Source organism: Bos mutus, chromosome 9 (assembly GCF_027580195.1).
Source record: "Bos mutus isolate GX-2022 chromosome 9, NWIPB_WYAK_1.1, whole genome shotgun sequence".
In the NCBI taxonomy this organism is placed as follows: domain Eukaryota; kingdom Metazoa; phylum Chordata; class Mammalia; order Artiodactyla; family Bovidae; genus Bos; species Bos mutus.
Window position 1 is genome coordinate 89,026,390 of NC_091625.1, and position 16,096 is coordinate 89,042,485.

General features: G+C 41.8%; 1 protein-coding gene across 1 annotated transcript in view; it reads right to left on the reverse strand.

Moving 5' to 3' along the window:
* The window catches only part of SYNE1 (spectrin repeat containing nuclear envelope protein 1), a 501,407-nt gene that overhangs the window by 232,265 nt on the left and 253,046 nt on the right, over positions 1 to 16,096 (reverse strand). The window contains 11 exon segments of the mRNA XM_070376885.1: positions 65 to 232; positions 538 to 690; positions 2,116 to 2,442; positions 3,125 to 3,295; positions 3,450 to 3,605; positions 4,509 to 4,826; positions 8,929 to 9,093; positions 10,081 to 10,224; positions 12,499 to 12,652; positions 13,605 to 13,777; positions 15,392 to 15,556. Coding sequence (XP_070232986.1) covers positions 65 to 232; positions 538 to 690; positions 2,116 to 2,442; positions 3,125 to 3,295; positions 3,450 to 3,605; positions 4,509 to 4,826; positions 8,929 to 9,093; positions 10,081 to 10,224; positions 12,499 to 12,652; positions 13,605 to 13,777; positions 15,392 to 15,556 — 2,094 coding nt within the window.

The window sequence follows — 16,096 nt, forward strand, 5'->3', positions numbered from 1 at the left end:
AACACACACAGCACGCCTGTCAAAGCCACCCTGTGTTCTTCAGCTCCTTAGAGATCAAGCCTACCTTGTGGCGGGCCAGTTGCTGGGTAATTGTCTCAAGGCTGCTTGTCTCCATGAGGTCGGGCGCCACCAGCCTTCCTGACATTTGCAGCAGCCACTTTTCCACTTCCTGGAGCTCACTGTTGTAATCTTCGTGGTCTCTGACTTTTGCCTCAAGACTGCAGACGTGCTCCTGTGAAGCCAGGTGCCTGTTAGAAGTGACTTTCCAGCCAAAAATCTACTCAAAACTTTAACATTTTAAAAATCCCAGGGCAACTCATAGAGTAGGTAGACTTAACACATCAGAAAATTACTAGGGACAGAAAAAAACACACACACACACACACAGAGTTGCTATGCCATTTAAAAATGCCCACCTGAATGAAAAGGAAAAATACTGATCCATACCAGTGCTACATTTTCTGACAGATAAAATGCAGTCAGGACTCCCTTTGTGGCAAACACCACAATTTTATTCTACTTCTGATCTTTCCATACCTTTGCTGCACTGCAGAGATCCTGGTAATCGCTTTGAAGCTGATCGATTTTGTCCTTTAAAGTAACATCTTGCACCAGCTCCAAGAGGGCTTCACCTTTCTCTCTCACCGATTTTACTGATGGTTCGTGGGACAGCACTGTTTGTTGAAGTGACTTGAATTACAAAGGAAAAAACAAGAGCCAGCTCATTCATGTGATCAAGGAGAATAAAGACACATGCATTGCCATATATAAGATGATTATCTCAAACAAAGATCTACTATATATTTTATAAATCAATAAATGTAAAATAATAAAGAGAAAATGACTTTTATGGCTAATACAGTTTTTTTCAGAGTAAAAGCAACGCATCGAATAGTCCTCACACATGCAGAGAAAAGTATAGAAAAGAATTGTATTTGGGTGAATTTAACATAATGCATATTGCTGGCTTCCACCTCATTCCTTTCAGCAGAGAAATAAATCTTAATGTTATATGAAGGGAGAGAAGTGTTATCTTTTGATTTTGAATCGTAAACTCAATTGTAGCTTGAGTTGGATGTGAGGTTTGGGAGACAAATTCCAGTTGCAATGTTGCTGTGACAGCCTTAAAGTGCTATTTAAATATATCAAGAACTCAGGGAGAAGAAAAAAAGGAGAAGCAGTTGTGCTTCTTACATTACACTTTCAAAGACACACTGTCAGGCTTGGCAGAAAAACCAAGGGCAGAAATAGACGTATTGGCTGGAGGAGGAAAAAGCTTCCACCAGGAAAAGCTTTGAGGTAAGGCATCACACTGTAATTCTTAAAGACCATTGCTAAACAATTTGGGTCAAATTTTAAAAGCAGACTATCCCATGTATAAGCTTTAATAATTGTTTCACAAATTTGAGCAGGTGAAATGTTTGTATCTACAGCATGTATAGCAATATCTATATCACCATTTATTTTTTCAAAAATTAATTTCTAAAATGTTTTACCTACAGTTGGTTAATTAGAATTTATTTTCTTAGGAGTATGAAGTCTCATTTGGAATTTACCATAGATGTGCTTATAGGCTTTTGGTACCAAAAGATGAAGGAGAGACTCTAGATAAAACAGAGAAAATCTACAGGTGTGAGATCCTGATGCCAGAAAGTTTATCTGAAGGATCCATGTACCTGGATCACACTGTCCAAATAGGTCTCCATCCACTGATACAACCTTTGAATACCAGACAAACATAGTACCTGAATGGACAAATAAGTCTGGAGTAGTGTATGTGCTTAGTCGCTTCAGTTGTGTCCAACTCTTTGCGACCCTATGGACTGTAGCCTGTCAGGCTCCTCTGTCTATGGGATTCTCCAGGCAAGACTACTAGAGTGGGTTGTCATGCCCTTCTCCAGGGGATCTTCCCGACCCAGGGACTGAATGTGTGCTGCTTATGTCTCCTGCATTGGCAGGCAGCTTCCTTATAAATCTGCACACCCCTTACCAGTAGAACAGGCATGCTAAGGACCTCTCCCAGTACCCGCTAAGGGTGACACACACCAGAAATCATGTGCCTCCAGTTCAGTCCTACGTGACCTCCTCATGCACCTGTCAGTAACAACACACTACCTTGTATTTAGATAACTGAGCTTTTTTCTCATATAACTCCATTTTGGGTTCTTCAGGACCATGTAGAATATCTCGGTATTCTGCTATCCACTGAGTTAGTGCTTTGTATTTATCCGAGAATTCCTTCGTCAAATGAAGGCCTTTCTCCAGGGTCATGTACTCCTTCCGCACAGTGCTGGTCAGTTCCTTCAACCGCTCCACGTGGTCGTGGATCTCTTTTCTTAACGTCTCTGCCTCACTATCTTCCAAGTATTTAAGAGCCCTCTCGCCTTTCTCTCGGGCTGATTTGAGCAAGCTCTGGCCTTTCTCCATGTCTTTCAGCAAACCCTGAGAAAGAATGGAAATAAATGTAATACAAACAGACAAACAAACAAACAAATTCAAATTGGTTGGCATTATGCTTTCCCTTTAAAGAAAAGTCTTGCAAGTCCCATTCTTGAGTTCACCAATTTCCCCTTACCATATGTTTTTGAAGTTTATAATCAGATTTGGCCCACCAGCAATCAGGATGGAAGATTATAATCAGATTTGAAGTTTATAATCAGATTTGGCCCACCAGCAAAGAGAAGCCTCTTTACTTCAACATAGGTCTTTTAAAATCTCGATTAACACATCATTTCCAAATCAGAGACTTAGGGAAGAACTTGATGCTTTTCTCATCCTTAACAGAGCTCCTAGAGTTCTGAGTTAAAACACGACTAAGGCACAGTGTCATGAGTTAAGAGATTTTTTTTTTCAATATTTAGTGTCAAACTGGAATTTAGTTAAGAATTTCGTGCACAGTCGTGTGTAAGTCATTGGGATAACATCACATCATAAGCAAATGGAAGGCAATCTTGGCTTAAAACGATCTTAACTTGGAATTTAGAATGAAATGAGGAACCAGGGATCACCAACCATACTGGGCAGGGATGAACATACATGCTCCCAGTTCTACATGGGAAATGGGAACCTCTCAGTGAAAGAAGAATGAACAGTTGGCAGACAACTTTGATATTTGCATGCCTACCTCCAGCGTCTTCATCTTTTTCCCCATCATCGCTTTATCTACTTTATCAATTTTGGCAGCCACATTCTTGAAGTTTTTATGAGTAGAGCTGTACCAATCAGAATAGGAACTTAAGGATAACTCTGATTCCTCCAAACTCTGGATCTCCTCTTCCAGGAATTTTATTTGTTCCTTTGAAAGAAGAGACAACATGGAATAAGTGAATCAAAGACCTGTACCTGTGCCTTTCTTGATGAACACGTGTCTTCACTGGAAGTTAGTGAAAGGAAGAATGTCTGGGTTGTGAAGTCTGCTGGCCTACAATGAACCAGGGTGGCCCGCTCACCAGCACTTGGAGGAGCAGCGCTTGGTATTTGGACGTCAGCTGCGTGGCCTGGCAGCCCATTCGGCTGCTCACGTGGCTCTCGTCCAGGATCTCCTGTGCTCTGGCTCCCACTTCCTCAACTTCATCTCTGTATGCGGTGATTTCTTCATGCCACTTCTGAAATGACACCGTGTAGGAGTGGAAAGTTCAATCTGAGGGATTCTTAAGTAAGACAAATATTTTGTTTAGCCCCTAAGTCCCTAAGTCATGACCCCATGGACTGTAGCCAGCCAGGGTCGTCATGGAATTTTCCAGGCAAGAATATTGGAGTGGGTTGCCATTTCCTTCTCCAAGGATCTTCCCGACCTAGGGATTGAACCCATGTCTCCTGCATTGGCAGGCAGATTCGGTACCACTGAGCCACCTGGGAAGCCCTGAGACAAATATATATATATATATATTCTTATAGAAAATGATTTCTATGATTTATTCTTACTAGAAAATGATTTCTATGAATGATTTCTATATAATTTTGAAAACACATCATGTATAACCTTCATAAAAATTATAATAACATTATAAAACTGCACACGAGTTTGAATGCTTTTCTGTCTGTATTACACATATTTTTTATATCTTTTGTTGTTCTTAGATAAATTTTAAAACAGATGAATAAGGAAAATGAATTCCAAAGACCTAAGCGTAATTTTGATCATGTGCACTGAATTTGCATTAAAAATGTAGTACATTAGAGCAATTTCAAGACAGAACCATAAACTTAAATTATTGCAACACTAGCATTCATGTATCTTTACCAAGCAAGGTAATAAAGTGTGGGAAAAATATACGATACTTCATTAAACTATATTCTATTATCAATAAAATAGACTACCTTAGGATTCTAATAAATAATTTCTCACAGAAGAATACTCCATTGTAATTTATATCAAATTTCTTGCAAGTAGAAAGAGATTCTGCAAAATCTAAACCTTGGACCAAAACTTATTAAATAGTTGAAGAGACAAACTATGCAAGGCAACTGCTACTCTGACAAACATCAGGAATTCACACCAATAGTACCTTCATCTGATGTAACTGCATCTCCTTGGCAACTCGGCTAGACTGGCGTGCCGTTCTGAGACTCACTTTCTCCTCCATTGTTTTCAGCCACTCATCTACCTGCTGAAACTTTTGTTCCACCAGTCTCAATTTGTTGACCACGTTATTGAACTGAGTTCGGGTCTCCGACAGCCTCTGCTGGTAAGCCTGCCAGTCCTGCCGGAGGGACTCTAGAGCCCGGTCCTCTGTCTGTGGGATGCCTGACGGTATCACCTCCTCTCTGGCGTGCAGTGCTGAATTCAGCAGGGCCTGCCCCTCCGCGCAGCGCACCTGGAGCTCCTGCAGGGGAAAGGCATGACTGTCACACCTTGTTCACATTTGACACCCACACAGGTGACTATGTCTCACTCAAGCCACCTGCGCCCTTTTGAACTTCACGTAGGAAAGAACAAGCTGATTCCGACAAAAAATGTGTACCTAACACTGAACCCTGTTTCCCAAGTCAAGAGAGAGATTCTGAAATGTTTCCAGTTAAAACAGTCAAACTGCACACACACACACACACACACACACACAGATACACACACACACAGATACACACATAGCGAGAAGTATTTTTCTCAGTCATGTTGGAAACAACCTCTGAAATCTGGCTTTTTAGCTTGGAGGCAAAAGCACTGTGATGAAAGGATTATTGTTTAGTCTAATAACCTAGGAGTTTTGTGGCCCCTAATCTGTTTAAAGAGCTTAAGTCTTCTTGCTTGACATTGAATTTGATACTGAATGGGATCAGAGCTCCACTTTTAGCTGAGAAAAGAACAATAGACCTTCTTTCTGCTATGGAGGGATTCTTTGTTGAAGCTGTTCTAGGGAATGTGATGGTTAAGAGAAGTTGGCCCTGGAGGGTACAGGGCATATAAACCTGCAAGGTTGAATTATCACACCTGCCCATCAGTTATGTGCATGCATGCTAAGTCACTTCAGTGGTGTCTGACTCTTTGCCACCCCATAGACTGCAGCCCACCAGGCTCTTCTGTCCTTGGGATTCTCCAGGCAAGAATACTAGTGTGGGTTGTAATGCCCTCTCTCAGGGGATCTTCCCAACCCAGGAATGGAATTCATGTCTCTTATGTGTCCTGCACTGGCAGGAGGGTTCTTTACCACTAGCAGCCCCTGGGAAGCCCCCACCCCTCAGGCACTTCTAGGTACAAACGTATTTCCCTCCATCAAAGCATAGTCCCAGAAATGCACCCTACAAATTCTGTATGAACCAAGTTTTTAAGAGCATCAGCTATTTTTGATAGAAAAATCATAACCTTAAAGGTGTTAGCAAAACACTATATCCTTGTGTTACTTGATCTGATCATCTAAGGTTGAAAGGGGCCAGGTCAAATCCCACCAAGAGTGTTAAAAGCACTCTCACATTTATTTAGAACACAATATTATTTTTAAAAAATCTTTAATACTAATGAAATTGCTGATATCTGACCATTTTTATCTACAGAAATAGTGATCTTCTGTAGTTCAGATTATAGATGCACTTTCCTCAGCTATGATATCACTACAAAAATGTTGTAATTGGAAAAGAAGGGCAATTTATATGGTAAAATATTAATCAAAATAACCACAAATTTTATTCAAAATTATAAAAAATTAAAGCTAATTTTATACAATCTCTTTCCTTAATTCAGGAGTTGACAAACTTTTTATGTAAAGGGCTGGATAGTAAATATTTTAGGCTTTATGGGCCACAATCTCTGCTGAAGCTACTTAACTATGTAATCTTGCCATCTGTGGCATCAAAGTAGCCATAGATGCTACATAGATGAACAGGTGTGTCTATGTTTCAATTTAAAGAACAGGTTCCGGGATACAGTATTCTGATCTGTGCCCTAGTTAATCTCAATATACCACCCTTTCCCTATTTTATAGCAGTTTTCAGTATTCTACAAATCACTACTGTATTAGAGAAATTCTTATATATCCCACATTTCAAGGATTTATCTGAGGGGGAAATATGGTTCAATATATATATTTTAAATTTATTTAGTTTTATTTTTTGGCTGTGCTCTGCAGCATGGGGGATCTTAGTTCCCTGACCAGGGATCAAACCCATAGCCCCTGCAGTGGAAGCGTGGAGTCTTAACCACTGGACCACCAGGGAAGTCCCCAAAGGTACTAGTTTAGAATCTGGTCTCAATATTTTAAAAGCTCAATGTGCTATGATCCAAATTAAACTGTCGGTGACTACAAAAGGAGCCTGGTGGACTGTAGCCTGCTAGGCGCCTCTATCCATGGAATTCTCCAGGTAAGAATACTGGAGTGGGTTGCTATTTCCTTCTCTAGGGGATCTTCCTGACTCAGGGACTGAACCCATGTCTCTTATGTCTCCTGCATTGGCAGGAGGGTTCTTTTTACCACTAGTGCCACCTGGGAAGCCCAAATACAAAATAATTTTAAATGTGGTCCACACTGCTGGCAGACCCCCCATCACTAAGCCAGCTGTGGGACATTAGGACCCTGAAGGAGTTCTGCTGTGCAGGTGGAATGTCACCGTTCTGCACCACCTGTTTTGGCCTCTAGTGTCTCCCTTCCTTTATAAAATTTGTGGTGACTCAAAATAAGACAGTGTCAGTAAGAATTAATACACGGTGAAATGAGGGGTTGGAGTCTGGTTTTGGTTTGGGCCAGAATAACACTAAAGTGAGATATTTTCTTCTGGAACAGGAGACATATCTGCTGATGACAAGTGACTTCTTGGCCCAGTTTCTCCACAGAAGTCTGGAGAGCTTGGTATCTGCTTGCCAAGAAAGTCTGCAGTGAATGCTGGGAGAGGTCACAGACAGAAAAGAAAGCCCATTTGGCTAAGATAAATTATAACAGCTAAACCTAAGAGACCTGGATATGCTACTATTAAAAATAAAATGGGTGAGATCCTTAAAGAAGCTAATGAAACTGTGAGCCTTCCAACTTCTGCTGCTGCTGCTAAGTTGCTTCAGTCATGTCCGACTCTGTGTGACCCCATAGACGGCAGCCCACCAGGCTCCCCTGTCCCTGAGATTCTCCAGGCAAGAACATGGGAGTGGGTTGCCATTTCCTTCTCCAATGCATCAAAGTGAAAAGTGAAAGAAGTCACTCAGTCGTGTCTGACTCTTCCAGACTCCATGGACTGTAGCCTACCAGGCTCCTCTGTCCATGGGATTTTCCAGGCAGGAGTACTGGAATGGGGTGCCATTGCCTTATCCCTTCCAACTTCTACTATATATTTATTTCACGAATGGGCTACTGTTCAAGTAAGATTTTTCTCCCATCTCATTTAATCCTTCCTCAGAACAATGCTATAGAGAAAACTGAGTCAGGGAAGCTCTTCTCTGCCCAAAGTCATCCAGGACCAGGTCTCACCGTGAATTGGAGTCTGAACTTCCTAATCCCAACCCTGCACTCCTGCCATTATTCAATTCTCCCTGAGAGCCATTGAAATAGGCAGAAATGTTATATGTCAATGACCATCTCAGTCCTGCTTTTCCACCTTGTTCGAGCAGTGGGTAGATCTTGCCCAATCCTGAACCAATTCCAGTGAGGGCTGAGAGCGCTAAGTTCCAACACAGAGCTGTCTTGTTGGCCTTTCTCTCCATTCTCTACTATGTGTCTGGTCTCCCCTTCTTGGGAACACCCTGATGGCTACCTATTGCTGCAGGTAAGATTAGGGGCTCTTTCTGATGCTTCCATAAGATCCCCAATAATAGAGTCATTCTATTATTGTCCTCATCATATTGTTTGTAATGATCCATCAGTGGGTCTGAACTTCTTTAGAATGCAAGTTTTTTGAAAGCAGGAGTACTATTTTAATTATCTTTACCTGCAGTAGCAATAAATCAGTGGGTTAGGACCACTTAGCCCATGAGGTTTGCCATCTCGCCCTGAATCACAGCCTGCAGGCCCGAGTACTGGTACTTTTCTTACCTCCTTGAATTCCTTCTTCTAGGTCCCTGACTCTAGGCCTGTATCCTCAGCAGTGTGGGTGATTTGGGTTAAAACCAAAGGGCCTACGATGGTGCCACCGATTTGAATTTGAGAAGCGTCACATGTTGTTGACTCCTGCAGCTGTGTCCCACATCTAATTCAGTCCTTTAGGGAGAAACAGGCAGGTGGGCCTGTTAACACCATAAATTAGACCACTAGCCATTCCTATCAGAGGCCACCCTATAGCTGGACAAAGTTCTCAAGTCCCAGTCCTGCTCAGTCTGAACGACCTACCAAATGATTTCGACTAGCATACTCTACTGAGGTCCCAGAACACTCTAGATCAGACCTTACTAGGATGCCCCTTAATATATATCAGCTATTTATAGGCTTTAAGGTCATAGTGACTTCTCACTTAAAATAATGGTTCCATATTCAGAACGAAAAGTCCTTTGTTTTACGATGAAGCAGACTTTACCTGAAGGTCCCGCAGGGCCGTCTCGTGAGTGTGCGCATCACCTTCAAGAACTGAGTACTGATCAAGCTTATCTTGCTCTTTCTCAAGCCAAGCTTCAAATGCCTTCAAGTCTCTCTGATACTCTTGGTGCAGGCGAACTAGTTTTTCCGACTTGGTTACTGCTTCCTGTTGTTAGCATTTAAGATGATTAAGATGGGAAAACATTACTACAGTCTGCAGTTTACACGGACTGTTAAGAATTCATTTTTGGAATATTAGAAAAGCATGATTGTTAAATCATTAAAACATGAATCATTTCCTAGAAGAATAAAATGTCAAGATTTATGTAAAGAAAAAAACATTATGTGAGTAAAAAAGTGAAAGTCAAAGTCACACAGTCATTTCTGACTCTTTGCCATCCCATGACTGTAGCCTGTCTGGCTCCACTGTCCATGGACTTCTCCAGGCAAGACTACTGGTGTGGGTTGCCATTTCCTTCACCAGGAGATCAAACCCAGGTCTCCTGCAATGCAGGCAGATTCTTTACCAACTGAGCCACCAGAAGGGGTCTTAAAGATCATTTCGTTGAATTAACTTCTTGACCTTTGAATTCTTATGAAATGTAAAATGGATATTCAAAAAAATGAATTAAATTTATTTGTCATAAAAATACATTTTTGCTAATGAAGAAAACTGAGGTTTTCATATTGTTTCTTGAGTGAGAATTTGGATTCACTGTAGATTCAATTTTCCATGTACTCTCATAAAGTAGGCTGTGCTCTGTAAAGTTCTTTTTATTTTCTTTGTGAGATTTAAGCAAAGAATGATAAATATTATTGGCAATTTTTTCCTGCTTTAGAAAGTTTTCATCACCAGACACATGAAAATATTTATGATTCTTCCTTATGAAGCTCTCCTCAATTTTTTTTCAGTAGGTACATTTGGAGGACTTTTTAGTTGAGAACTATTCATATACTAACAATATACTAACAATAGTTGAGGATTTTTGTTTGCTTTGTCAGTAGGGTACTCTAAGTATTAAAATTCATTTTGCTTTTTTTGTCCTATTTGCTTTCACAAGCCTGTCGTTCCCCCAAACTAATAAGTCTTTAATAAGCACAACTCCAAACACCCCTCTTTCAGTGAGTCTGCGTGGAACACGGTGAGCCGTACCTTGGTCCGCTCTCTGATGGCTCCATATCGTTCCTGCAGGTCCTGGAATTCTAACTGGGTGACATAGTGCTCTGTCATGCCAGCCCCTTTCACTTCAATGGTCTCCAGTAAGTTGCTGTGACTCAGCACTTCCTCGTTTAATAACTAGAGAACATTTTAAAAGAAAAAAATAAAGGAATTACTGCGTATATCATCACATCGATGTTAACTTGTAAAATTAGTATATTTTAACTGCATAGCTGACAAGTGATCTCAGGTTATCTATCTGTCAGTCTACACTCTACCCACCATCTATCTCTATATAGATATATGAATGGTGTGTGTAATTGATATCTGGCCCAGAACTCTATCTGAGTGGACTTGGAAATCTCAAATTTAATTTGTCAAAAAATTGGCTCCTGAACACTACTCCATTCCCATCCATCCCCAGCCACCACCAAACCTCCTTCTGCTCGGTCTTTTTGTCAAACAGTAAATGCTACCTACCATTCTCACCCAGCTGGTCACTTGAGAACACTGAAGTCACCCTTTGTCCCTCCATCCATGGTGAGATCCTGCTAGTTCTATCTCTTCACTGTATCCTGACATGTGTCCTCCTGTCTTCTGCAAGCCCGCTAGCCCCTGCTGCTATCATCTTTTCCTTGGACATTTGTAATACCCGCTAGGCAGATTCCCTGCCCCCGGTTCCTGCACTGTGCCTTTGTCCACCTTCCACACAGCAGCTTGAGTGATAAAAGGTTTTAAGATTCTAAAGGGGATCATTTTGCTCTCCAGTTCAAAACACTGATTATCTTCCCCAGGCTGTGGGGATCAAGTGTGAAATCCACAGGCTTGGATCCTTGTAACAGCATGGGATCTGGTCCCTGCCACTTCTACCACGTCACCTGGACACCCACTCATTGAGTCTCTGCTCCAGGAACAGCCAGCCTTTCTTGCAGTTCCCTTTTATCCAAACCAGGTTCTCTCCTCCCCAGGGACTACGGACATGCGGATTATCCCATCTGAAATCCTTTCCCACCTCCTCCCCAACCTGATTTCTCTGCACTGAATTCCTGAGGGCATCATCTCCATCTCCTCTTTCAAGAGGCCTTTCCTGTCCCTCCCCACCCCCGACTCCTTGATGTCCTTATCAACCCAATCCCGATGACTCTCTCTCATCACTCGCAGTGTTTTCTTCATATCACTCATCACCAGTTATAATCATTTACTTATTCAGTCATTCTCGAATGAGTCCATGTGCAACCTCCAGAGTGAAACCTTGGTCTGTTTTATTTACCTAGAATCAAGCACAACGCCTGCGTGTAACAAGTTCTCCATAAGTATTTGTTGACTAGATGAATGATGTAATAAATTAAGTAATCATCATCATAATACTATGAAGTCAATAATTATAATTATATGAATTTTCAGATCAAACAGCAGACCCAGAAATGTTAAATGGCTTGGCATAGGTCATGCAAGGCCATTTAGTTATTCAGCTAACCTTTACTCAGCATTTGTTCTGTGTCAGAGAGCCACATGCATAGGATAAGAAGAAAATTGAGCAACTTTATCCACTGAGAGAGACAGCAGTGTAAGTATAGAGTCTATAAAATTCATCAAGAGATGAGAAAGACAGAGAACAGAAGAACTAATTAAGCCTCCAGTGGTGGTGGTTCAGAGCAAAGATCGGGGCTTCTGAACTAATTCAGAAGGTTAAGTACAGGGTTGCTAGGTACAAGGGTAGAGCTAAGGTTTTCTGTGAAAAACGGAAGATGTGACAGAAAAAAAGTTTTACTTCCTAAGGATGAAGATATCAAAAGCTATTTGTAGTTGTCTAGCTGCCAAGTCATGTCTGACTCTTTTGCGTCCCCATGGAGAGTAGGTCACCAGGCTCATCTGTCCATGGGATTTTCCAAGCAAGAATACAGGAGTGGGTTGACACTTCTTCTCAAGGGGATCTTCCCAACCCAGGGATTGAATATACATCTCCTGCCTTGGCAGGTGGATTCTTCACCACTGAGTCACTAGGGAAGCCTGATTAAAACATATTACAAGGTGCCAAACTTTAAATAGTTCATAAAACATAGGTCTATGAAGTTTTCCTGGAAAGGGACATTTTCACTCACTAATGAAATAGCCACAAACAACAGTTTAAGAAGCCATTAGAAATTACAGTAAACTCCCCCAACAGAGTTCGCCTGTGTGGACGGCCCTAGCCTATAGATGGGCATGTTTTGTATGCGTGTAGTTGCTCAGTCGTGTCTGACTCTTTGCGACCCCATGGACGGTAGCCTCCCAGGCACCTCTGTCCATGGGGATTCTCCAGGCAAGAATACTGGAGTGGGTTGCCATTTCCCTCTCCAGAATGTTTCTGTATAGCCGTGGCAATTCCGAAGCACAGGCAGAGGACGAATGGAATGTGGAACCCAGCCCCACCTTGGCCTTCCCGAGAGCTGCTGTTTTCTCCCGCAGTTCTGCGTGCTGCCTCTCGGACGCGTTCAGGCTGGCCTCCACGCCGTCCATCCAACTGCAAAACTGTCGAACATCATCCTGGTAACTTGTCCACTTAGAAAGAGCTCCTTCAAGTTGACTGAAAGGTAATTGAAAGGTCAGTAATCTACAGTGAGAAGCCGTCTGCATGCAGTCTGTCTGATCTCTATCATGTGTCTGCTTTGTCCACTTCCCCGGCAGGAAGCCCATAGATCAGGTCAGGGCAGGCTTGAGGGGGACTGAATGGTCACGGCTTATCAAATCCAAGCCTGGGTCTCTGGAAAGCACAACTTTGAAAAGCAAAGGATGGTGAAGCCCAGGCTGACAGGTGGAGAAGTGGGACAGGGCATACAACTTGGAGTCAGTAACCAAGTCACGTGAGACACAGGAAGAGGTCTGAAGGCAAAAGGAGAGATGCCCCAAGCAAGGCTTTTCTTGAGCCAAGACTCAAGAAAATAAGAGTATCAATATTTTATTCCATCAGAGGAGAGAAACAAAAAAGGAATAAAAGACAGGAAACTGACTCATGGTTTCTCCAAGGGTAATTTTCAGAGACACTCTGTCTATACTGGCTCCCGCAGTGCCTTTTGGGGGAGTAAATTTCAGCTCCCTTTACGGACTGCCCTCTTTTCCTCATGGCTCTTTCCCGCCACCCACTGGTGTGTTCTGGGGCTACTTCCCAAGGAAACAGTTTAGTTTTAACTAATACATCTTCACATGATTAAACATTTATTTATCCTGTGGTTTTCTAAGCAGTGAACACCAACATGAAGAAACATATAGTTATAGTTACGTAAAAACACAGACACAGTACTGTCAGTCAACGTAAATGCAAGGTTGCACCTGCCACTTTCTTTTCTTCCAAGAAGAAAAAAGAAAAGAAGGGAAGGAGGGAATGAAGGAAGGAAGGAGGCAAAAAATAAGGGAGCAGGGCAATAGAGAGAGTGAAAGAGACACAAAGAGAGGATAGGGGGAACCCTGTACAGTGTGTTACTAAGCTATTCTATAGATATTTTAGCAATGACTTGCAGTAGCCCTTTGGCTTCACTAACCTTTTACAACGAATTGCTGCAGACAAAAGTGACGCCCACATATCCTTCACACTCGCCAGCTGCTGCTGAATGGCAGGGATGCCTTCTGGGGAGGTGTTCTGAAGGACAGATTCTCCTCTGGTCACTATCATCTTCATCTGGATCTCTTTTTCCTGTTTCACTGATAACAGAGCCTGTAAAAGCCCATACAGAAGTCCTTTGTCATCTGTATGTTTAACATCGCTAGCTTTAAATATTTCAGAGTCCCTGTGGATAGCAGATGATCTGCCGTCGTGTTGAGCCCTGGATCTCTTGGGCTGATCAGGAGGCCAGGAGAGTCACTGGCTGGTGGTATCAGGAACCAGTAACCAGTTACCAGTCACCCACTGGTCTCCAAGTGGCCTTGGCCTTTCAGATCTTTATTATTCTCTGAATGAATAATCCCTGATTTCCACTGAAGTTTAAGTTCACTGTTTTTTAATAAACAAAAAATAGACAACAATAGGATTCCTAAATTCTCAAAGGTCACAGGATGAAGAGCTCTATGCATGTTAAGGTCTCTCATACAACAAACTGAAAGAAATAGATAAATTCATAGTCTATATTAAATTTATACATTTCAAGTTCTTCACAAGCACTCTTCTTTTTCTATATAAGAAAGATGCTTGAATTCAAAGTTATAAAACTGGTGTTTATCACCTAAAAGGTAAAACTTCATCTCTCTCCCTCATCTGGAGCTTGCCCATCTCTGCAGATTCAGTTTCAGCCACTCCTGGCCATCAGCTTCTGCCGCAGCAGAAAGGAAGTGCTAGCAGCGACTCACACACCACACCATTGGCTTTCTTCAGCTTTTGCTCATTGGGTTCCATCCTCAAGTCTCAGGTTTTCTGAGAAATCTGCTCCAACTCTCAACACCATCTGTCCTTGCCCAGCTCTGGTCCTCTATGTGCCCACAGCTCCATCAGCATGCCCCATCTGCTATTACTGTCTCCTGTGCCTCAGCCTCTAGCCTCAGACTATAAAATCCTGAGGACATACTTTATTCATTTTTCAACCCTTGGTATCAAGACAGAGCACCAGTCTCCTAGAAGACACTCAGCATATAAATGGCAGGTGAATGAATGAAGAATGATTGCCTTACTACAAACGTAAACTCATATTGAACAAATTTCTTATGACGGGAGAAGAATGGACTAACTGATACAAGCAGGCAAGTTAATTGAACAAGATGGGAAATGTTTCTGATAAACATTTCTGATAAAATGTTTCATTGAAGTATCTTCTTAGAATAGATATGTCTGAAATCATTTGAATCTAGCCTATTCACTGGCTATATCAAGCACGTAACCACCTTTGGGTTGTTATTTCTTTTTTTGTAAAGTATTGATGGGCAAGTCTATCTGGGCTCAAATGATTCAGGAATGCTTAGGCAAGGCCTCCCTGTGTCAACAGGATCATATCAGCAGAGTATTCTTGGACTTCTTTTTTTCTTTTTAATATTTTATTATATATTCATTTATTTGGCTGCATAGAGTCTTAGTTGCGGCATGTGGACTGTTTCGTTACAGCACACATATTCTCTAGTTGTGGTGTGTGGGCCTTTAGACGCTCCACGGCATGTGGAATCTTAGTTCCCTGACTAGGAATCCAACCAGTGACCTCTGCATCGCAAAGCAGATTCCTAACCACTGGACCAGCAGAGAAGTCCCCATTCTTGGGCTTCTTATCACACCAGGCAGATGGAGAGTTGAGAAATTTTGAGAAAAACAAATTCTGTAAATCAGAGACATTTCCTGTAAAAGACACACCTCAAGCTTGAGCATCCTGCTGTCCAGCACACTCTTGTCCGACGTCGGGTGGCAGTAAGAGTCCAACATGTGGATCGTGTCCGTCATCCAGTCCTGCAGGTCTTTAATTCCCAGGGAGAACTGATTGTGTTCCGCAACAATCCTATCCAGTCTTGACACTTTCTCCTAGAAGTGACAGAGACCGTCATCCAGCTGTCCCTTCCATAGAGGCTTCACAGCCTACAGCTATGCAGACTGTAAAGCTAACCCCTGGTCCAAATAACTGTGATCAGCCATAGGTTTGTACTCTGCATAGATACGATAAAGGTTGTATTAATCTGTGAGATGGGAAATAGCTTTCTAAAGAGTAAAAATATGAGAATAATCAGGTCAAGAAGCAGAAAGATTACAATGACAATTTACTGCCCCTCAACTTACTTGCTACTCTTCTTTATGACAACTGGGGATACTTTTCAGAAATTTCATTAATTTATTCCTCACACCTTGTCTGGGAAACCCACTGAAGTAGTTTCTGCTTTCAGATCATCATATTTGGGTCAATACCACATACCCACATGACCTACATGATAGCCAATTCAAAAAAAACCAATTATCTGAGATTTTGTAATATCCCTAAATTGGGACCATAAATATGGTTTTATTTATTAATTAAAGCTAACATCCAACACAATGAAGATTTTATAAATATTAATTTTTAGCACATAA